General features: G+C 42.1%; 2 protein-coding genes across 2 annotated transcripts in view; one reads left to right on the top strand and one right to left on the bottom strand.

Annotated features, from left to right (window-relative positions):
* The window catches only part of LOC113634423 (voltage-dependent calcium channel gamma-2 subunit), a 55,788-nt gene extending 50,053 nt beyond the window's left edge, over nt 1–5,735 (top strand). The window contains exons 3-4 of the mRNA XM_027133370.2: nt 1,304–1,444; nt 4,465–5,735. Of these exons, the coding sequence (XP_026989171.1) occupies nt 1,304–1,444; nt 4,465–5,027 (704 nt within the window). The 3' untranslated portion in view covers nt 5,028–5,735. The remainder of the gene's footprint in view (nt 1–1,303; nt 1,445–4,464) is intronic.
* Nucleotides 5,736–14,607: 8,872 nt separating this feature from the next.
* On the bottom strand, nt 14,608–23,862 carry ift27 (intraflagellar transport 27 homolog (Chlamydomonas)). Its single transcript, XM_027133335.2, has 7 exons — nt 23,693–23,862; nt 23,137–23,216; nt 19,970–20,029; nt 18,197–18,256; nt 17,330–17,447; nt 15,736–15,845; nt 14,608–15,557 (listed from the first exon to the last, which is right to left on the bottom strand). Exons 1-7 carry the CDS (start codon nt 23,724–23,726, stop codon nt 15,459–15,461), a joined length of 561 nt encoding a protein of 186 aa, XP_026989136.1. The 5' UTR covers nt 23,727–23,862; the 3' UTR covers nt 14,608–15,458.
* Nucleotides 23,863–24,346: the final 484 nt, after the last annotated feature.

Raw genomic sequence — 24,346 nt, 5'->3', positions numbered from 1 at the left:
GAGGGGATATAGAGATAGATGGAGAGAGAGAGAGAGAGAGAGAGAGAGAGAGAGAGAGAGAGAGAGAGAGAGAGAGAGAGAAATAAAGTGACCAGGGTTGAGGTCACCTTAATATTTAATCAAGCCCACCACCTGGAGCTCTGACACACGAGAGATAGAGCAAAAAAAAAAACAGAAGGAATGAAACAGAAGGAGGGAGATGGTAGCAAGGTTATGGCATTTCTCAAGGTAAAACGATGCTGACTGAAGAATATTTAAAAGTTCAGAAGTTCTGACATTCGCTAGAAAAAATTATTTGTGAATACTAATTTAATTCTTGTCCTCATTTTATCCTTTCGATATGTCAGTAAATCGTTCCACGGTACATGTGACGTTACATCAGTAGTACACTGACCGACCGCATGTGTTAAAGAGATTTAAGACCAATCGCACCGAACTGTAATTTCAAACAAATATTGCCAAGAAGTAATGAAGCATGCTGATTGGGTATCGACCTTATATCGAATAAATATCAATTTATTTGTGAGTCATGAATAAAACCTCATAGAATAGAATATAACTCATAAAGGTTTCGAGAAGAACCAGATGTACTGTGTGATGCTCCGGTGTCCGTATACTTTTGGCCATATAGCCATAGAGTTAATAATGACTTCTGGCTTTGCAGTATATTTTCACCCTACACACACACACACACACACACACACACACACACACACACACACACACACACACACACACACACACACACACACACACACACACACACACAGTTGGCTTATTAGAGGGCAATGATGGGGGGTCAGGGACAACAGTCCACCTGTCTACTAATTGATAAGACAGACAGCTGATTGATGCACAGATACAGGAGGTAGAGACAAAGGACTAATAGAAAGAGGGAGCGAGATGAACACATCCCCACTGAAGTAGTGATAAAGGAAGAGAGTGACGGACAGATTATATAGAGAGATAGAGGGATAAAAAGGACAGAAATGAGCACATTTAGTAGCAGGAGAAAGAACAATTAAGGAGAGAGAGTGAGATGGAAAGGGGGAGGGCAGTCTCACAAATTTGTGTTCACTTCGTCGTCAGCACTTTAGCAGTTACAAAGTGCTGAAGAGTCGTATGTGTATGTACAGTATGTGTGTAGTTTGTATATACCTGCATGTGAGCAAATGTGTATTTGTGTGTCTTACTGAGGAATGTATGTGACAGTGTGTAACCTGTAATCTGTATGCTTGTGTATTTGTGTGCGTGTGTGTGTGTGTGTGTGTGTGTATGTGTGTGTGTGTGTGTGTGTGAGCAGGAGCGGTGAGAGCGTCCAGTATATTCCCCATCCTTAGCGTGATCCTACTCTTCATGGGAGGTCTATGTATTGCGGCCAGTGAGTTCTACAAGTCCCGTCACAACATCATCCTCAGTGCAGGGATCCTCTTTGTGTCTGCAGGTGAGTGCCAGCCAAGACATGTTTGGTGTCCTATGTTTGCACTTTTTGAGAGAACTTAAATGAAACCTAATCTTAGGGCAGGTAATACAGTTTGTTTTGGTTTACTGGCAGCGGGGAGCTGGAACTGCAGCCTGATTGGTTTATTGGCTCTGGGAATAGGATCTACAGTCTTATTGGTTACAATGGGACTGGGGAAAGGATCTACAGTCTGATTGGTTACAATGGGACTGATTATAGGACCTACAGTCTGACTGGTTACAATAGGACTGGGGAAAGGATCTACAGTCTGATTGGTTACAATAGGACTGGGTATAGGGTCTACAGTCTGATTGGTTACAATGGGACTGGGTATAGGATCTACAGTCTGATTGGTTACAATGGGACTGATTATAGGACCTACAGTCTGACTGGTTACAATAGGACTGGGTATAGGGTCTACAGCCTGATTGGTTTATTGGCTCTGGGTATAGGATCTACAGTCTGATTGGTTACAATGGGACTGAGGAAAGGATCTACAGTCTGATTGGTTACAATAGGACTGGGTATAGGATCTACAGTCTGATTGGTTACAATGGGACTGAGGAAAGGATCTACAGTCTGATTGGTTACAATAGGACTGGGTATAGGGTCTACAGTCTGATTGGTTACAATGGGACTGGGTATAGGATCTACAGTCTGATTGGTTACAGTAGGACTGGGGAAAGGATCTACACTCTGACTCTGATTTGTTACATAGGACTGGGGAAAGGATCTACACTCTGATTGGTTACAATAGGACTGGGGAAAGGATCTACAGTCGTTACAATGGGACTGGGTATAGGATCTACAGTCTGATTGGTTACAGTCCTATTGTAACCAATCAGACTGTAGATCCTATACCCAGTCCCATTGTAACGACTGTAGATCCTATACCCAGTCCCTTTGTAACCAATCAGGGTGTAGATCCTTTCCCCAGTCCCTACACCCTGATTGGTTACAAAGGGACTGGGTATAGGATCTACAGTCTGATTGGTTACAATGGGACTGGGTATAGGATCTACAGTCTGATTGGTTACAATGGGACTGGGTATAGGATCTACAGTCTGATTGGTTACAATGGGACTGGGTATAGGATCTACAGTCTGATTGGTTACAATGGGACTGGGTATAGGATCTACAGTCTGATTGGTTACAAAGGGACTGGGTATAGGATCTACAGTCTGATTGGTTACAAAGGGACTGGGTATAGGATCTACAGTCTGATTGGTTACAAAGGGACTGGGTATAGGATCTACAGTTAGTTTAGTTACAGTGGGACTGGGGAAAGGGTAGTCTGTTTGGTTACAGTATGACTACAGTCTGGTTACCATGGCACAGATGGCAGGAGCTGCAGTCAGACTGATTGGTTACACTGGCACTGGGTTTAGGATCTGTAGTCTAATTGGTTAATGTTGCACTGGGCGTAGGGTCTACAGTTCATTTGGTTCCAGTGTCACAGAGGACAGGAACTAGAGTTTATCTAGTTACTGTCTACAGAGACTGCACAAATGGCAGGCTATTGTTAAGCACAGTCTGTTTGACCAACCCAACTACATGCAACATGCCCTGACTAAACGTATGACATGTTTTCTTCTTAAACACGTTGATCAAGTCTGCAACTTTAATACACACAGTCTCTTAGCAGGGTGGAACTCATGGGCATACAGGAGTTGTTTTTTTTTCAAATGCCACCTGCTGTATAAACAGCTAAGAGACAAGGCTTCTGTGAGATACACGTTCCACATAGAGCTTGTCAAAAGCATGAGTCTGTTTATTTTCTGCTAGGCTGAGAGACTCCCGCTGGGATACAGCTAAAAAAATGTTCCAGACACTTTTTTTTGTCTTTATTCACAACCAATCTTCAGTTTAGAAAACTAGATATAGCAAGGTTGATGCTGAACCATGGATCCCCCAGTCAATTGACATGAAACCGATAACCTTGGCTGCCTGTTCACTGTTGTTGGCTTTTTTATGTTTAATGGACAAAGATTCTCCAGTAGTAATTTTGGGCGTATATCACAGCTGAAAACATCTAGGCTTTAACCGTAGCATTTACAATATGAGAAACAGAGAAGTCAGGTCATCCACTGCCAAACTCGCTCAAGGACACAGTGATAACTAAAAGAAAGAAGCTCTAATTCCCTAAAGAAGCCAACCTGAAACTGTCTGATTGGTCGCCAAATTGCTGAACCATCCAGCACCCATACAAAGTTAGATTAAGGACCAGAAGAATCTGAAAACCTTGGATCTGCATTATTTTTGTAGTAGTGTGCACTTGGGTGATTTCAAAAGCTTAAGTACTTTGCAAAACAGCATGACTGAGTACTTGGGTACTTGACTGACACTATTTAGTCTACTGTGTTTGCAACGCTATCAGCTGTGTTTTGTTTTTCCTTTTAAATATGCTAGTTTTACTGTCACTGTAGCCAACCAGGCTGAAGGTCTTGGACCCAGTGCTAATGTAATAATTTGGGCTGCAGTTCTAACCCCCAATGCTATCCTAACCAACAAGCTACAATTCTTGCCCCGACATTTGTAGCTAGTTGAGCTACAGTTCTAGCCCCAATGCCAATGTAACCAAACCAACTGCAGTTCCTATCATCTGTACGATGATCTATAACGATATCAGTATGAAGTTTCTGTCTTTATTAATGTTATGACATTACAGTTATGCTGTAGCCCCCTAAATCGCCCCCTGACTTCCCCTTTTTCCACTATAACCAATAGAGTTTCAGTTCTAGTCCCCAGTTCCCACTGTAATCAAAACGGTTGCTGTTCCAGTCCCTACTGCAGTTGTAAACCTTCTAGGAAGCTTTACACTTAAAACATCTTAAGCTCTTAGAAAGATAGAATAGGGTTTTTAATATTTTATCAACAGTACAAGGGTTATGTAACCTGACCATCCATCTATCCATCTATCCATCTATCCATCTATCTATCTATCTATCTATCTATCTATCTATCTATCTATCTATCTATCTATCTATCTATCTATCTGTAAGGCTTGAGCAACATCATTGGCATGATTGTCTACATATCAGCGAACGCGGGTGACCCCACTAAGAGCGACTCGAAAAAGAACAGCTACTCATACGGCTGGAGCTTCTACTTTGGTGCTCTGTCCTTCATAATGGCCGAAATGGTGGGTGTCCTGGCCGTGCACATGTTTATCGACCGGCATCGTGAACTCCGAGCTGCCAACGCTCGGGCTGGAAGAGGCATTGCCACTGGAAACGCAGACTACCTGCACGGCTCGGCCATCACGCGCATCCCCAGCTACCGCTACCGCTATCGGCGTCGCTCACGCTCCTCCAGCCGCTCCACAGAACCCTCACAGTCACGTGACACCTCTCCGCTCGGCCTCAAAGGCTTTGGAGCTCTGCCATCCACCGACATCTCCATGTACACTCTGAGCCGCGGCGGAGGAGATACGCTGAAAGCCACCCCCCCAACCACCTACAACTCCGAGAGGGACCATAACTTCCTGCAAGTCCACAACTGTATCCAGAAAGACGGGAAGGACTCACACAGCAATGCTGCCAACCGTCGCACTACTCCAGTATGAGCACTACAGAGACCAATACTGGCAGAGAGGAGAAGTGACTGAACATGAGCCAGAAAAAGAGAGACAGGGAACAAATAAATGAGAGAAAGAATGGAGAACCAGAACATGAGGGGTAACAAGGACCGGGGATACAAGAGCTCTCTGAGTTGTGAGCTATTTACAACAATGAAGATGACTATGATGAGTTTCCATGTTGAAAAAAAGTAAAAAAGTGAAAAATGTCCAAAAAAAGAGATAAAGAAAATGCATGATTTTCCCATCTACCGTAATTTAACGAGTTTTAAACCATGTTTCAAGTATTGGGGAGAACGAGAGAATGAGAGAAAAAGAAAGACAGACAGAGACATAGACAGGTGAAATAGAGGGAGGATATAGTAGACGATGAGCATCGTGAGTTTTAAAAGGTTTCTATTTTTTCAACTCTCTTCTCGGGTCTCCAGGGCGACCTGTGACTCCGTCCCCTCCTCCCCACCCACCTCCCTCTTTACTTCCTGTATGTATCCATGTCATTCTTTTGCGCATTAATACTGTGAAGCGTTGTGGCCAAGGTGTCCCCAGGGCAAAAAAAAAAGACAAACCTGTATCCTGGCCACAACTTATAAGTTAATATATGTATTAATTATATATGCATATATAAATATATATGTTAATAAACCACAGATAGACTTCCCTGACGCAAGAGAAGGACGAAAAAAATGACAAAAAATGAGAACAAATCAAAAGTCAATAAAGTCGTCATGGAAACAAAAGAATTGGGGAATGGGTTTTATTGTGACTCATCGGAGGAGGAGGAGGAAAAAAAAAAGGAAATACATGTTTTTTGTAAACAGCCGGCTAGTTCTATCCGAAAGTGGTCTTGCATAGGCTGTAATAGCATTTACAGAGGAAGGGTCACTATGCAACGGTTGCATAAGCGCTGACAATTATGTAACAACACTCACATGGAAGATGCGGCTCAAACGGCAGAAATGACAATGAAGTGAAAGGACTGACTCGTGTACTTGTGTAAGTTCTAAAACGTAAAGCTAATTACTTCATCCGAGAAATAGACCGAGAAGACAACGCACGATGTCAAACCGGGAGCTATAAGCTTTAAAAATACATTTTGACATAGATTTAGAAGATAACGTCCATTCTTAACATTCAGAGTAAGAATAGCGCTGTAATGAAATAGTTCAAGATGGAACCGCTCTTAAAGCAGTGATCTCTCTTCTAAGTCCCTTTAGGAGCTGTTATAACAGAGTTACTACAGTACGTATGCTTTAAAAGCAAGTTCACTATCTTTCCCTTTAAATGCCAGTCGTGCACCTACTGTACAAAAGTGCCAGCGTTTTTCAGATAGTACCAAATGACACACAGACATTTGAAGCAATCAGACCTCTCTGAACTTTAGTCTGCAGTTAAACTGTCAGATCTAGATGCCTTAATGAGCCTCAGTGGGTGGAATCAAGAGCGGGTCAAGTGCAAGTCCATGAACTACGATGCTACAGCTTATCAGGTGTAAAAAATTGTTCAAAACTACATATTATGAACAGAGATTTACCATATGGGCTGTTAGACAGTGTGTGTGTGTGTGTGTGTGTGTGTGTGTGTGTGTGTGTGTGTGTGTGTGTGTGTGTGTGTGTGTGTGTGTGTGTGTGTGTGTGTGTGTGTTGTGCCCTCATGGTTGATCACACCGCCCTGCAGGGAGACACATCAGGAGCTTTGATCCGCACAACGGGAGAGAAAGAGTAAGGGAAAGCGAAGGAGAGAGAGTGAGAGATTGAGCACGTTCAGATTGCGCCTGCTTCCCTGTGGTCTAGTGAATCAGAGAGGGGTAAATGGGAAGTGTAAAATTAGAAAACATTCACTCATAATGTCTGGCAAGCCGCAAGCCGCAAAAAAAACAAAAACGAATACGAACCATTTGATAAAATGAGCATATTTTTGGATTCTGACGTGAGCCAAGCATTCATCAAAAAACATAAAACTGTCACCAAGTTGGCTGCGAACTGATGCGTTAAGAAATAATGCGTTGAATTTGTAAAGAATAAAAAAAAAAAAAACAAACATCGTTTATTATGATTGACAGGTTACTCCACCGGTACATGACCGATTCCGATTCGTCTCGGCATGAAAGTTTCTTATGAAATATCTGTTGCTGATGCTGCAGAGAGACTGCATGATGGAAAGGTGCATTAATACTTTACAAGAACACCTTGCACAGGCTTGCACAAGGTTCCTTGACAAGTGGGGTCCCTGCCATCATGGGCACTACACTGCAAAAATATTATCAGTACCAACATCGAATCTGGAGGCAGAAAAAAAATCTTTGCAGTCCATCAATTTTCACCATGAAGATTTTTTAATGGTATGACTACCGGTATATCTTTTCAGATAAAGTAGTATTTTATGTCACAGGAAAGGGTTCTTGCGTCATAAAATATGAGGCGATATGCCATTTGCATATTCATATATTCTAGACGGACACTTCTATGCTTTCGTCTCTGCTGTCTTTGTTACTTTTTATTTATTTATTTATCTTTAATAACCATTCGATCTGGATCTCAGGAACACTGAGCATGAGGGGGAAATAAGCCTAGAATGAGACCCAAGTTTATACACACACAGTTATAGGGGCAGTTTATAAACACAGATCCAACTGATATCATGTTTGTGGAAAGGAAACTGGAAAACCAAGAGGAAGCCTATATGGATAAGGAGAGAACATGTAAATCTCTGTGAAGCTCTGAAGCACCATCAAGCCACCTTCACTAAATCATGCAATGTGTTATTCAGTACAGTACAAAAAATGTATCATCTTCACGATAAGGTACGATTGACTAAAAGAAATTCAGAAACATGAACTTTTTTTTTTTTTTTTTTTTAAATGTAAGAAATTTCATTCATTCATTCATTTTCTACCGCTTATCCGAACTTCTCGGGTCACGGGGAGCCTGCGCCTATCTCAGGCTTCATCGGGCATCGAGGCAGGATACACCCTGGACTGAGTGCCAACCCATCGCAGGGCACACACACACTCTCATTCACTCACACACTCACACACTACGGACAATTTTCCAGAGAGGCCAATCAACCTACCATGCATGTCTTTGGACCGGGGGAGGAAACCGGAGTACCCGGAGGAAACCCCCGAGGCACGGGGAGAACATGCAAACTCCACACACACAAGGCTGAGGCGGGAATCGAACCCCCAACCCTGGAGGTATGAGCTACGTGCTAACCACTAAGCCACCGTGACCCCTGTAGGAAATTTATTTGTTGAAATTTCTAATGTTGAGTGTTTCTTTTAACCTTTTTTTTTATTTAAATTATTCACCGTACTGCCGCTTATGACAGCCAATGTAATATTGCACTCATCTACAATACTAAGCGGTATCAGATACTGAAAATCGTACAGCGATAGCCACTGAACATCGATAAAAGGCCAATCGAGGAAAAGGAGGGCGAGATTGATTTTTAAAGACGATTAGACTTCTTCGAATCCTGAATACTTTCCACAATAAGATGGTCTTTCAGTTCAAGTACGATGGCCTTGAATTACCTTGACTAGTGGACTTTCAAAATGGCCTCGATGATAGGAAACCTTCAGATATACAATGAGAACGGTGCCGTTACCGCACTACCGGATACGGATCTCTAATGGTTCTCGATTAACATGAAAAAAAAATTAACAAAAAGCTGAATTCCCGTGAGAGATCTCGGCTTACAGCGTGGATTAAATGTTTGTGGAAAGGAAAGGAAAGGAAAGGAAGGGAAAACCTGCTCTGTCTATCTGAACGTATAGACAAGCTTTTGCTCCCTCTGTTGTCCATTTTGAGAAAAACGTGCGGAAAGGCCATCGAGTTTGCCGTGTGTATGTGCGCTTGCATGTGTGCGTGCAGAATACTAATGCTCTTGTAATAGCACACCATTGCTGCAGTCCATGCTCTTGTAGCATAGAGAAGGAAGACGAAGAGAAAGAAAGCGATAGCACTGCAGCAATCAGCCACCTCATAAGTCAGGAGTCATCCCACAGGGTTGATTTGTTATGACAGACAATTTCTATCGTTTCATTTTCCGTCCTCAGCTATGGTCAGTAAAACATTCATTACTGTCACATCTTAAAGAAAAATACACCCCATATAACGGTTAAGACCATAACCAAAGGTGTAACCTAAAGAACATATTAGCGAACATATGAATGAAGATTGACGTTGAACGAGAAGCTAGGAGCAGCTCGGTAGATTTAGCCGACATAACGCGCTTTAATTTATTTAGCAGACACTTTTATGGTGTATAGCTGACACTTTTATGAGCATATAGCTGAGCAGTTAGGAATTAAGGTTTGACTTAAGAGCCCTTGAGAGCATCTGGAAATCCTGGGATTCTAGCAAGCTTTTGGTCGCTAATACTGAATCATGTTACTTAGCTGTTTCTGCCCCTGCCTCAAGTAGAAAACTGCAGCTCTCTGGTAGACCTGGATTAGAACTCAGAATCTTCTGGTGGCTTCCAATAAGAAATGTAATCCAGGTCTAAAGATTTCGCCAAGATAACATATACTGGTTTATTCGGGAAGCGCTTTTATCCGACATACAGTAAGAGGCAGGTATCAATCCAGGGATTAAGTATTAAGAGTCTAGCACAAGGATTGTATAGGTGGTTCACGCATATACCGTCGCCTCTACAGTACCCCCACCCCCTACCTCAAAGCTCACGCATATACAGTTGCCTCTACTTCCCCACCCCCTACCTCAAAGAGCTCAAACAGCAATTCTTTTGTTTTCACTATAAATTAAATAGATTGGGTAATTTTGTGATCCAAAGAATAATTTTTTGCTTTAATTTCCAGATATTTACATCGAGATATTTTAACTCACAGTACAACATTGCACCTTTGGTTTGAATCCCTTCACTTTACAATGTGGGCACACAAGCCGAGCTACAGTACAAGGCCACGCGTTTTTAAGGGTTGTGTTCAAAGCATGCTCTATAATTCTGTCTTTTTTTATATCTTTCTCTCTCTCAGACACACACACACACACTTGGGCTGGCTCACCCCCTGTAGTGGGACTCTCTGCTCTCAGCGTCTGTCTGGCAGATCACAGATGGGATACGCCTGCTAATACTGGGCTTGGGAGCTCCCATCCTCACACTGAGTGTGTGTGGTCAGTCTTCTGTTTCTTTATGTGTGTGTTACGCTACATCGGGCCATCCTGGCCCATAAATGCGACCCCCTTTAAATCTCAGTCACAGCAGAGCTCCTGGCTACTCCACAATACCTCACTATAACACAACATGGAGACAAGCCAACATACACACACACTCACACACTCACACACAGCCTAGAGCCTATACATTTTCACATTATTATTAATAAAAAGAGAGGAAAATACATCCGTATGCCTCAAAGACTTGCCGAAATCCCGAATCCATCAACTCGCTCATAAATGTTCAATCCACTTTCCACAATGACTGTAGAACCAACAATAACGTCAGGGTCTATGTTGTTCAAAGAAGTAGATAGATGCCTGTGATGGTTTAAGAAAAGAAAAAAAAAGACCGTTAAAGGATCTACAGATGTTCCTTTTTAACAATTATTGCGCAGACGAAACAACAGAGGCTCTGAACAGCAAGTTGTGGAGAAAAAAAAAATTCAAGACCCATTTATTGAACATCAGCTTAGAATTATTATGCTGTTATGCATCACACCTGACCATCATACGCATATGTGCTTGTTAAACAAGCCACGATTAATATTACGAACAATGCTTTGTGCTTGGGGGCATTGTCATAAACCATGCTCCTTAACTCTAATTAAAGGAAATCATAATGCTATAATTGAGGGGCACGGTGGCTTAGTGGTTAGCAAGTTCGCATCACAAGTTCGGTTGGGGGTTCGATTCCCGCCTCCGCCTTGTGTGTGTGGAGTTTGCATGTTCTCCACGTGCCTCGGGGGTTTCCGCCGGGTACTCCGGTTTCCTCCCCCGGTCCAAAGACATGCATGGTAGGTTGATTGGCATCTCTGGAAAATTGTCCGTAGTGTGTGAATGAGAGAGTGTGTGTGCCATGTGATGGGTTGGCACTCCGTCCACGGTGTATCGTGCCTTGATGCCCGATGACGCCTGAGATAGGCACAGGCTTCCCGTGACCCGAGTAGTTCGGATAAGCGGTAGAAAATGAATGAATGAATGAATGAAAGAATAATGCTATAATTTTCAAAAATATTCTAGACAATTGTGTGCTTTGTGGCAACAATTTAAGTCATTGGGTGTGACATAATTATTTATACAATCACCCATTAACACTCTATTACAGTCTATTACATTAAACGGATATTCCTATTAGTATCTAACCACTAGAGTAAACGCTCTAGAGTTTATACGTAATGGTATGATCGGCAGTTCTGCAGGCGGAAAGACCTCAGGTTTGACTGATCCAAGCTGACAGGAAGGCTACAGTGACTCAAACAAAAACTCTTTACAGACACGATGACCTAAAAAGCATTTCCACAAACGCAGGACCTTGAGTCGCGTGAGCTACAACATCAGAAGACCAAATTGGGCTCCACTTCTGTGAACTAAGAACAAGAATCAGAGACCACAAGCGTCACAGGCTCGACGAAACACTAGCATCCGAAGCTAGCATAAGATCTAGTTTTTTTTTTGTTTGTTTTTTAAAGTAGCACCGTGATTGCAGTCGTACTAGCATTTACGATGATCTTCACATTGCTTTGCCTCCTCAAACCCTTTAGCTATCATAGACACAGGACTACGTGCTGGAACAGAGCTGTCTAAAAATATCGATGTTTGGTGGGTTTCACTTGGGGGTTTAACAAAGTCACTCAGATATGTGTCTTAACAGATGAAATTTGATTTAATAATAACTTTTTTTATTCATGAAAATTTAAATTAAATACACTTTTACGTTATGGGAAAGATTTGATATGCAGTCATTGTCCTTGTGGCTAATATCTCAAAATCGTGGATCTTACGAGCCTGGGATTTATACGGCAGCATTAATACGGTGTGTGAAATTAGATTCCGCTGCCATAGATGTGCTCTGAAGCGTACTGTACACATCCACACACAAACAGGCTTTTTTTGTATACTGTAGCTGCAGAGCACACAGCACACATCAAGGACATTGGCTAAATATCTCCGCTTTGAGAATGCATGCGTTACACGACATTAGAGTGTCACACCGACCCTGAGAAAGCTGTGAACATTTCACACGAGCTCCACTGCATTTCGTCGAACATCCATCACGTCACGCTGATGACAGGAAAGGAGACAACATGGCCGCTGCCTTGCCTAAACCCTGTTTTGTTCAGCGGAGTGTAGCGCTTGGCTAAAATTCAGCTCTGCAAGTGCGAATACTCTGAAGAAAGGGCAAAAGGCAGGGTGAGCCTCACTAACTCAGACACGCTGCATGCTCTTCTCGTGAACTGGTGCAGTATGTCGCAACAAAGCAATAAAAATTTATTTCAACCCCCCCAAGGTGTATCAAAGAAACAACGCTGCAATACGTAGCAGGAAAAACAGCATGTAGTAATGTAGAATTTGTACAAATCATTTAGAAATATTAGCAAAAGGGTGACAATCTAGACATGACCTTCAAATTTATCTAAGACGTTCCATCTATTATTATAGATACCATTGAAATGAAGTGACGTGACATACGGCTAAGTAAAGTGACCCATACTCAGCCATTTATTCTGCGGTGCCCGGGGAGCATTTGGGGGGGGTTCGGTGCCTTGCTCAAGGGCACCTCAGTCGTGTCCGGCCCGAGACTTGAACCCACAATCTTAGTGTTAGGAGTCAGACTTTCTAACCCAGTGGTCCCCAACCCCCGGGCCGTGGACCAAATGGTACCGGGCCGCCCAAGGAACATTATATTATTTCCATGCTTGGTGTACGTGTATATTGTGTTTGCTCAAATTTAACCCACAAATTAGCAAAAATGAGCACGAAACAGATGTCGTTAGAAAGTTAGAAACTCCGCCGGTGTTCTGGATTAAAGTCATGGCGGAATACCCTGAGATTGTCACCACAGCACTTAAATCCCTATCGCCATTTCCGACATGCTATCTGTGTGAAGCGGGGTTTTCTGCAGTGACGGCAACCGAAACAAAACCACGGAATAAACTGGACATAAGCAACACACTTCGGGTGTCATTGTCTCCTGTTACCCCAGATGGAACCGTCTCGTTGCAAAGAAACAAGCTCAGGGTTCTCAATGATTTAGCGTTGAAATGAGTTAAAAAGGCATGTTTAAATACAATTAAATTAAAATTATTAATTTTTATTTAATTGTATAGCCGCCGGGGGGCACGGTGGCTTAGTGGGTAGCACGTTCGCATCACACCTCCAGGGTCGGGGTTCGATTCCTGCCTCCGCCTTGTGTGTGCGGAGTTTGTATGTTCTCCCCGTGCCTCGGGGGTTTCCTCCGGGTACTCCGGTTTCCTCCCCCAGTCCAAAGACATGCATGGTAGGTTAATTGGCATCTCTGGAAAAATTGTCCGTAGTGTGTGAATGCGTGAGTGAATGAGAGTGTGTGTGTGTGTGTGTGTGTGTGAGTGTGTGTGTGTGCCCTGCGATGGGTTGGCACTCCGTCCAGAGTGTATCCTGCCTTGATGCCCGATGACGCCTGAGATAGGCACAGGCTCCCCGTGACCTGAGGTAGTTTGGATAACAGCGGTAGAAAATGAGTGAGAGAGAGTGAGAGTGTATAGCCGCCACCCCTCCACCCCCCACCCCCCACCGGGCCGCGGTAAAGTGATCAAACATTGACCGGTCTGCGGCGAAAAAAAGGTTGGAGACCGCCGCTCTAACCATTAGGCCATGACTTTCCCCCAGTATGTTCAAACTATTCATGGGTCTTAGTGAAAGTAGAGGTGTCCAGCTTTATTTATTTATTTATTTATTTATTTAACACCTCTTACATTCAAGGTAGCAACTCCATTTATATTCCATTTCTGTTCAGCTTTTCCTACACAGGATGACAGGGAACGTGGAGCCTGAGGTGGTAGACATCCTAGACGGGGCGTCAAGCTATTACAATGACTCCCATCATGCACTAGAGGCAGTTTAGATATTTCAATCAGTCTACAGCACATGCATTTAGACTGGGGGAATAAACCGGAGTACATGGATTAAGCAGAATCGTGAATAAAACCCCAAATCCTGGTGGTGCAAAGTTTGTTTTGTACGAGGTGAAGTCTATTAAGTCTTGAGTTAGAGTTTTAGAGTCTCCAGCTTTAAAGTTTTGTTCAGGGAATCTTGTGCAAGATCTGAGAGAGCGGGTTGCTGTATAGGGGACGAGTCGTTCCGAAAGGTAGACGAGGTCTAGTCTATGGCTTTAAATGTTATGAGAAGGATCTGATACGGACTATGAATAGAAGCCGGTTACGTTGTTAAAAAACAGAAGAGATATGGGTAAAACTGATGGTGTGAGTAATCGTGCATATTGTAATATCTCTATCGATTTAAGAGAAGAAAAAAAAAAAGAAGTTAAATTACAGCAATTAAGATGATGCAATATACATGTTTGTACATCCTGAAAGCTTAGACAAGGCAAGAGACAGAGACAGAGGCAGAGGCAATATTGTGGAGATTTTTATTTCAGACTGAAACGGAAGTGTTGTGTCAAAGATAATTTTGAACCGCGGTGGAAGGAGTTACGATAATGCCAGCAGTGTTCAGTCAGAGAAAGTCTGAAGTCATCCAGCATTTGCTTTGCTGTAGGCAGGAAGAGGGATGGGAGCAGAAGGTTTCATGCTGAGATAAAGTGGTGAATCATCGCCATAGAAATGGAGTTTAAGTGATATTCGACAAGTAATGGAGTCGAGGGAGATTGAGCAGACACGTTATATGGCCAAAGAACAATATTTGTGAGCGCCTGACTATCAATCATATATGTACTTTTTGATCATCATTTTCCAGATTTACTCCCTAGATCCTTAAGGATGGTGGGGGTGGTGGGGGGGCAAGAGTAGTAGTGAGGACAGGCGGTGAGGAGACGTGGGTCGTGTAGCCGTTCGAACGAATCCCAAGGTGTTTGGTGCAGGTTGGGGTCAGGATGTCTTCATGGACCTTGATTTGTGCATAGAGGCATTATAAATGCTAGATGATATGGAACCCTTAGTTCCAGTGAAGGGAAATCGTAATTCCTTAGCATACATGGCAGGCACCCAGAAACCTTTATCCATTTATTCACATAAAGCATTATTTTTTTTTTAAAAAAAAAAGGGCGTAAATAGTGAACATGGTAGGATACAACGAGGAAATGCTGCTGTGTTGAGTTTAAACTGACCAACGAAAAAGACACGCTGTCTGTCAGTGGGATATAATCCGATCCATGTGGGATAGATTAAAAGGTCATGATTGAATAAATAAATGTACATATTAGCTCAAAAACAGCCGTTTGGAGGCTGTCAGTCTCTGTGGTGTCCTAACCGAGCCTTTGTATCATCTGTCTCCGGTCCTGATACAGAGCATAAAAGGCTTGGGCTGAACTCAGAAAGGGAGCATCCGAGTTCTCCATCTCCTTCTACAGTACAAACACACAAACGAATACTGGGTTTAGTGTGTGATTACAGGCTCCAGCTCGTTCTGTATGCAAAATGTGAAAATTGTTATTAAATATTGTTTAACAGCACTGAAACGTTAAGCTCGGGTTTAGCGTTATGATGAATGAGAAGTCGGGGGATGGATCAGAAGCCACTCACAGCGGAGGTCTCATGGTACTGAAGACCTTGTTCCTGTGCCCACTCCTGTGCCACGGATGTCTCCACCTCTCTTCTCGATGCCAGGTCTGACTTATTCCCCACTAACACACCTTTAACACACACACACACACACACACACACACACACACACACACACACTGTAACTGTTGGTACAGGTACAGTCCCAGATGCTCTGTCTGATGCCAGTCTAGCCTGAGGGAACTTTATAAAAAACATTTTTTTGTTTTTCTCCTAGTTTCCTAGTTGGATTTCTGACCCTGGAGCTATGAGAACGGCGCCAAATGAGAAATTATAAAGAGTAAGTCCAGGCTACGCAAGAATCTCGCTAAATCATTCAGCGAATCACAAATAACAACAGACAGAAATGAGGTTTAAAGAAGAACGAGCTTTTTGTGTTGCAGCTCAGCGATTATGAATAAGGGCACCTCGTACAACAGATGTTTTTAAATCTGTATATAGAACACCTTTAGCTCCTCGATAAAAGGTCTGTAGTATCTCTTTTGTCCTTGTTATCTGTTTATTTATATATATATATATATATATATATATATATATATATATATATATATATATATATATATATATATATATATATATATATATATATTGTACTGTTTGTCTCTCATTTAATTTATTATTCTTTTCTTTTTAATACATTTTAAAATGCATGCATAGAAATCTATATGACTCTCTGCAGTGTGGAATAGAAAAGAATAGAAAGTTAGGAATTAGGGATGAATGAATGAATGAGTGAGTGAGTGAGTGAGTGAGTGAGTGAGTGAGTGATTCCATAGATAAATGGGTGAGTGAATGAATGAGGGAGTTAGCGACTGATTCCAGGGATGAATGGGTAAGTGAGTGAGTGAGTAAATTAATGAGTGAGTGAGTGAGTGAGTGAGTGAGTGAGTGATTGATTGATTGATTCCATGGAGGGAGGATGGATGGAGTGAGTGAGTGAGTGAGTGAGTGAGTGAGTGAGTAAAACAATAAGGGAGTGAGTGATTGATTCCAGGGAGGGAGGATGGATGGAGTGAGTGAGTGAGTGAGTGAGTGAGTGAGTAAAACAATAAGTGAGTGATTGAGTAAGCGATTCCAGGGATGAGTGAGTGAGTGAGTGTGTGAGTAAAACAATAAGTGAGTGATTGAGTAAGCGATTCCAGGGATGAGTGAGTGAGTGAGTGAGTGAGTGAGTGTGTGAGTAAAACAATAAGTGAGTGAGTGAGTAAGCGATTCCAGGGTTTAAAATGATACAGTATATTTGTATTATGTTTTAGATTATATACTACGATTTTAATACACATTTCACAGCCCTTAAATAACAAAGACGTCCATTTATTTAAACTAGAAATGAATAATTGTTTTTTATTTAAAATAGACATTTATTCGAATGACCTAAAGAACATCATCTATAACGTCAGCTTCCGACTAAAATGAACGGGAAATCTGGGAGAATAACATTTTTTTTTATAGAATTCACCAGCCTTAATGTGTACATCTATACGACTCTCTGCAGTGTGGAATAGAAAAGGACGTTAAAGAAATGTGTGCGTGTCTCAGGAGAGCTTTCTCTCACCTGGTAACTGCAGTCCGTCGCAGTGAGCTCGGACTCGCTCTAGCCAGCGACTGCAACTTTTGAACGAGTCCAGGCTGCTGATCTCGAACACTACGCACACCACTGATGGCTGCCCCCACTACACAAAATAAACGTACAGTATATACACACGGCTCGTAAATATATACAGTATACAGCACCGGTCTCACATGCAGGAGCTCAATTAGCCCAGTGGAACAGAGAGAGTAAAGCTCTTAATTAATACAGCTAGGGAATATATCATGGCAAGGGAAAAGGCTCTGCTCGAGCTAACCTCTGCTAGATTCCACTTTTTAGATGTTTCTTAAATGAGTGGTTCTTGTACGAGTGTTTCCGTAGACCCAAAGCCCTGTGCAATTTGCTGTTTCCCCTGCTCTAACACGGCGGCTAATTACCAGCCCTTTCCTGAGTTTAATCAGGTGTAGTGGAGCAGATAGAACATGGAACTGCTGCACAGGCCAGCAATCAGTGTTTCAGATACATCACACCCACACTGAGTTCACTCCAGCCAAGATCTCCTTCTTATGTAAGTCCATGACACAGAGCTACGTTGCAGGCATCGGAGCGACATGAAGCATTTGAATGAGAAAGATCTACTCCGTTTTATGCAGATTAGTTATGACGCAGTGAAGGAATTAATCCAAATGATTCGCTCTAGTGAAGGAAGAAAGCCGAGCGCGAGAGAGAGAGAGAGAGAGAGAGAGAGAGAGAAACATAACGCCAGAGCAAATTAAATTAATAGTGTTTTAAAAATAAATAAATAAAATTAAATAGTGCACTGGTGATAATCTCTGATGTCATCTTCTTTTATTTATTTATTTTACAGTTTTGAAGGGAAAAATAAATTACCATTTTCTCACATGCCTCCGCAAAATGTTCACGACCTGCAGAGTCAAAGATATACAGCTCCTGAGAGAAAAGAACACAGGAACAAATCGAGTGAGTGAGTGAGCAAGTGAGCGAGTGACTGAACGACTATAAAATAAATAAATGCATGAATGTAGAAATGAATGAAGAAGTTAAAAAGTTAGGTAATAAATGAGCAAGAATAATTAGAAAGCTAGTAATTAGGGATGAACGAGTGAGTGAGTGAGTGAGTGAGTGAGTGAGTGATTTCACGGATAAATAAGTGAGTGAGTGAGTGAGTGAGTGAGTGAGTGAGTGAGCGAGCGATTGATTTCAGGGATAAATAAGTGAGTGAGTCAGTGAGTGAGTGAGTCAGTGAATGATTCCATAGATAAATGGGTAAGTGAGTGAGTGAGTAAATTAATGAGAGAGTGAGTGATTGATTGATTGATTCCAGGGATAAATGAGTGAGTGAGTGAGTGAGTGAGTGAGTGAGTGAGTGAGTGAGTGAGTGAGTGAGTGAGCGATTGATTTCACGGATAAATAAGTGAGTGAGTGAGTGAGTGAGTGAGTGAGTGAGTGAGTGAGTGAGTGAGTGAGTGAGCGAGCGATTGATTTCAGGGATAAATAAGTGAGTGAGTCAGTGAGTCAGTGAATGATTCCATAGATAAATGGGTAAGTGAGTGAGTGAGTAAATTAATGAGAGAGTGAGTGATTGATTTCAGGGATAAATAAGTGAGTGAGTCAGTGAGTGAGTGAGTGAGTGAGTGTGAGTGAGTGAGTGTGAGTGAGTGAGTGTGAGTGAGAGTGAGTGAGTGAGCGAGTGAGTGAGTGTGAGTGAGCGAGTGAGTGAGTGTGAGTGAGCGAGTGAGTGAGTGTGAGTGAGCGAGTGAGTGTGTGAGTGAGTGTGAGCGAGTGAGTGTGAGTGAGTGTGAGTGAGAGTGAGTGAGTGTGAGTGAGAGTGAGAGTGAGTGTGAGTGAGCGAGTGAGTGAGTGTGAGTGAGCGAGTGAGTGTGAGTGAGTGAGTGTGAGTGAGTGTGAGTGAGTGTGAGTGAGTGTGAGTGAGCGAGTGAGTGAGTGTGAGTGAGTGAGCGAGTGAGTGTGAGTGAGCGAGTGTGAGTGAGTGAGTGAGTGTGAGTGAGTGTGAGTGAGCGAGTGAGTGAGTGTGAGTGAGTGAGCGAGTGAGTGAGTGTGAGTGAGCGAGTGAGTGAGTGTGAGTGAGCGAGTGAGTGAGTGAGTGTGAGTGAGTGAGTGTGTGTGAGCGAGTGTGAGTGAGCGAGTGTGAGTGAGCGAGCGAGCGAGTTAGTGAGTTAGTGAGTGAGTGAGTTAGTGAGTTAGTGAGTGAGTGAGTGAGTGAGTGAGTGAGTGAGTGAGTGAGTGAGTGAGTGAGTGTGAGTGAGCGAGTGTGAGTGAGCGAGTGTGAGTGAGTGAGCGAGTTAGTGAGTTAGTGAGTGAGCGAGTTAGTGAGTTAGTGAGTGAGTGAGTGAGTTAGTGAGTGAGCGAGTTAGTGAGTTAGTGAGTGAGTGAGTGAGCGAGTTAGTGAGTTAGTGAGTGAGTGAGTGAGCGAGTTAGTGAGTTAGTGAGTGAGTTAGTGAGTGAGTGAGTTAGTGAGTGAGTGAGTGAGCGAGTTAGTGAGTTAGTGAGTGAGTGAGTTAGTGAGTGAGTGAGTGAGCGAGTTAGTGAGTTAGTGAGTGAGTGAGTGAGTGAGTGAGCGAGTTAGTGAGTGAGTGAGTGAGTGAGTGAGTGAGTGAGTGAGTGAGTGTGAGTGAGTCTCACCACACTGTCATTAGTTTCTGGAATGTTCACGGACTTCATCAGCAGCTCAACACCAGCAGTCTGTAGCACAAAAACACATTTCTACTTAAAGAAGTGCATCATAGCACCCACATCATATAGAAAATATAGCTGCTATACTCTAATAAATATAGCTGCTATATAGCTGTCTATACTCAGTTGCCAGTTTATTAGGTACACCAAGCTTGTATAAACCTTAATCGTGTATTCACACTGGCCAATTGATTAGACTTTGTTAGATGTGTACATTTAGTTATTAGAGATCTAGACACTATGCAAGTTAATCATCATTTTGCTTAGGTCAGTTTCGGACCACAGGATGCTGTTAGATGGGTGTTTCTGGATAGAGGAAGTTAATAAGCCTGGGATAAAATGCAGAAACATCACAATTTATTTATTTTTTGTATTTATGACATATCTGAGTTAGATCTGAGTTAAAAAAAAATATATGATGGTTCTACTTCCTGTTTTCTGCCCCATATTAAACAAATCTAGGGGTGAGAGTGAAAGAGATGCACCATGATCCTGGAAAGATGCGCCAGCTGGCAGAGGTAACGACTGCACACACACGCCCTGGAATGCCGATGAGAGCTCATTGCTCTCAACCGCGGCCCATCCCAGCTTCGCTAACAAGCCTGCCGACATTTTCCATGACTGCCATCGTTTATGGCGTGCCCTTCAAATCCTGCCCACGCGCTGTCCGTCGATCAATCGATCGCTCTGCATGTGTCATATTTAATGGTCTTTAGTGTTGTCCGGTTCACCTATTTGACCTGTATAAGCGTTCCCTCCATCTCTCTCTCCTCCTTTCGTTCTGCGAAACACAATTCTTTACCTTTATCATGCTGAGCACGTTGGCACTGTACCTACGCCTGCAAATCTCTCTCTAATACTACGACCTCACACACACACACGCGCACACGCACACACACAGAACCCAATTACTGCAGTGGTTGTATAAATTATTGACGTTCCTGTCACCTGTAGCCGTGCAGCATGCTGATGCAGGCAGCCGTGTGCGACAGCGCCTCCGTGTCCCTCTCTTCTGTATTCAAATCACTTCATCTTCATTCAATAGAACTCAACTGACCTTCTGAGCGGTTCACTAAGTCATTAGATCCACTAAAATTTGTTAGTAGAGAGCTGGAGCTACTGTAGTCGGCTAGATCTGTTGACTAATCCGGTTTAGTCGAAACCTGCGGGAAAAGGACTAAAGGGGTGAAAAGACTTTCCTCAGTCGGGTTGAATAAATACTCAGGCAACGTGTTTTCAATCTGTACAGTTGGTTCTATGTGTAAAATTCCTATGTAAAAGAGCTTTCCTTAACCCTTAGTGACACTGCTTTGACATAAAAGGAAAAAAAAACACTGGGATGTCCGAAACATTTTGGTTTGATTGTAGGCATGTGCTTCACGTTGGACCAACACCATCGCTGATCATTTTCTGACCGTGTTTTCCCCCTTAACTACATACCTATATAATACAAAATCAAAACTACAAACATGACACTCCACTAAAATATTTAGCCCAACATATACATGCTTTCATAATCGCAGAGGTACTGTCCATTTTATCTACAGTACAGACCAAAAGTTTGGACACACCACCTTTTCAACAGGTCAATGACCCCAAACACACCTCCAGGCTGTGTAAGGGCTATTTGACCATGAAGGAGAGTGATGGGGTGCTGCACCAGATGACCTGGCCTCCACAGTCACCGGACCTGAACCCGATCGAGATGGTTTGGGGTGAGCTGGACCGCAGAGTGAAGGCAAAAAGGCCAAGAAGTGCTAAGCATCTCTGGGAACTCCTTCAAGACTGTTGGAAGACCATTTCAGGTGACGACCTCTTGAAGCTCATCAAGAGATTGCCAAGAGTGTGCAAAGCAGTAATCAAAGCAAAAGGTGGCTACTTTGAAGAACCTAGAATATGACATATTTTCAGTCGTTACACACTTTTTTGTTATGTACGTATATAATTCCAGACGTGTTAATTCATAATTTTGATGCCTTCGGTGTGAATCTACAATTTTCATAGTCATGAAAATAAAGAAAACTCTTTGAATGTGAAGCTGTGTCCAAACTTTTGGTCTGTACTGTAAATAGCTTATAATAATAATAAGAAGAAGAACACTGAGCAATAAATGAATTTCAAATAAATAAATTTCTACTGTAGCACTTCTGTTATTTAACTGGAAATGAATCTTAATCTACCTCAAAATTTCCACAATACAAAAAAAATAAAAAATTAAGCCAGTGATCTAACTAACTAATAATCTAATAATTCTTTATTCAGAATCACAATTCAGCAAAGCATATCCATGGACTCATCTTATACCTAGAATCCCATCCTCCCATTTTGTTATGCTTTAAAGTCTGTGACGGGGAAACGTTTGGAGAAGCTTTTAAATTGTACATCCAGAAATTGTACCAGCTCCGATTGTCTTCCGTGCCATGAAGATTTTGGACATCTCTGTGAGGATCCTGAGGCATCTAGAGATCTACCAGCTCTGGTTAGACTCTGCTATACTAAAGTGGAGACGCCAACTCCATGTGGTCTTTGAGGACAACAATCTCCTCATCAATACAACATTTGTCAGACTGTATATTTATAATCGCTCCCTCCAGTGTCACCCATATGTGTATTAGGTTCCCCATTGAGTCTGGTTCCTCTTAAGGTTTCTTCCTTTACGATTCAAGGGAGTTTTTCCTCACCACAGTCACCTCAGACTTGCTCATCGGGGATAAATACAAACACATTTAAATATATCCAATATTAATCTTGAATATTTGTATTCTATTAATCCTTATATTATTCTTTATAATAACCTTTTGTTCTATGCTTACAGTATGTTCCGCAAAGCTGCTTTAAGACAATGTCAATTGTAAAAAAAAAAATAATAATAATAATAATAATTTGCTATGCAAATAATTTTTAATTGAAGCTTTTATTCAGCAGGTTCAACCCATTCAACCCTGATGGTCGGGTCTCTGTGCTGAACACGAATGCTTTTTCAGAAACAGGACGGAGCTCAAAAAGAAGAAGTTGTGAAGTCTATGTCCTTCTATTCGAATTGTTGTTATCAAAATAACAAAGAGGTCAACGCTGCCTCGGAAACAGGTTTACAGAAGGACTGCGACTCTTCTCACCATATTGTAGTTCTTCTGGAAGTGGGAACCATCACTGCAGAACATCTGAGACAAGGCGCTCTTTCCTACCGCTGCATCTCCTACACACACACACACACACACACACACACACACACACACACACACACACACACACACACCATAAATGAACTGGTCTGATAGACGATAACATGTCTTCCTTTAATTCATGAAAAGGCATGTAATTGTTGCCCAATTGGAAAATAATTAAAGGAAAATACTGCACATGGTGCTAAGAGTATCCCAGTCGTTGATTATTTTCCTGTAACAGCACACACATGTGTTGTGTGTATTGTGTAACATCACATGGTGGTGATGATTAACAACCAAAAGGTTTTCCAGATACTGGAATATAAAAGCCTCATACATTTCAAACATACACGACTTCAATGTCAAATACCTCCCTATTAAACATACAATGCACTAAAACTGGTGGGAAAAGAAGTGTTTTTTTTTCTAGCCACTTTAAGGAATCAGCCACTACACACGCGCACTGCTAACAAGCTAGCTAGTTTAGCTACGGTTTAACTGTTCTTACCGACAACAATACACCTTGCTCGTAATTTCACCATGGCGAAAATGCACTTTGTGATAAACTGTAAAATTTATATATGTTTTAAAGTAGACGATTATTCTTAAAACTCTAATTCGACGTGAGTTTCAGCAGGGTTGTTTACTGTTCCTTTTACCCGACACGCAAAGCCTCACGCAAGTGCGTTGCTAAGTAACTGAAATATAACGTTTTCCATTGGCGCAATCTACAGCACGAGGGTAATTTCTACAATACGATTGGTTGTTACGTAAGGTGACGCAACACATGCGCGTTGCTTGTGTTACAGAACCGATCTTCACCACTAGTGGTCGTAAATGTTTTTTAATTGAAAAAATGATTATGATTCAGAGTGTGTATGTTGTTTTTTTTATTTGTTTTGAAGCACAACATATAAACCATTTTGTGTATTCAGTTCTTTTTAATGAAAGCTTAGTGTTGATACTGAACATCTAGTATTAACATGTTTTGATGCAAATCTAACTGTTAACTAACTAAACACACACACATACACACACACACACACACACACACACACACACACACACACACACACACACACACACACACACACACACACACACACACACATATATTTTAGTGTAATAGTAAAATGATTAACTGCGGTAACTAAAAGCAAGT

The sequence above is a fragment of the Tachysurus fulvidraco genome, chromosome 5 (assembly GCF_022655615.1).
Source record: "Tachysurus fulvidraco isolate hzauxx_2018 chromosome 5, HZAU_PFXX_2.0, whole genome shotgun sequence".
In the NCBI taxonomy this organism is placed as follows: Eukaryota; Metazoa; Chordata; class Actinopteri; order Siluriformes; family Bagridae; genus Tachysurus; species Tachysurus fulvidraco.
This window is presented reverse-complemented; position numbering and strand designations above follow the sequence as displayed.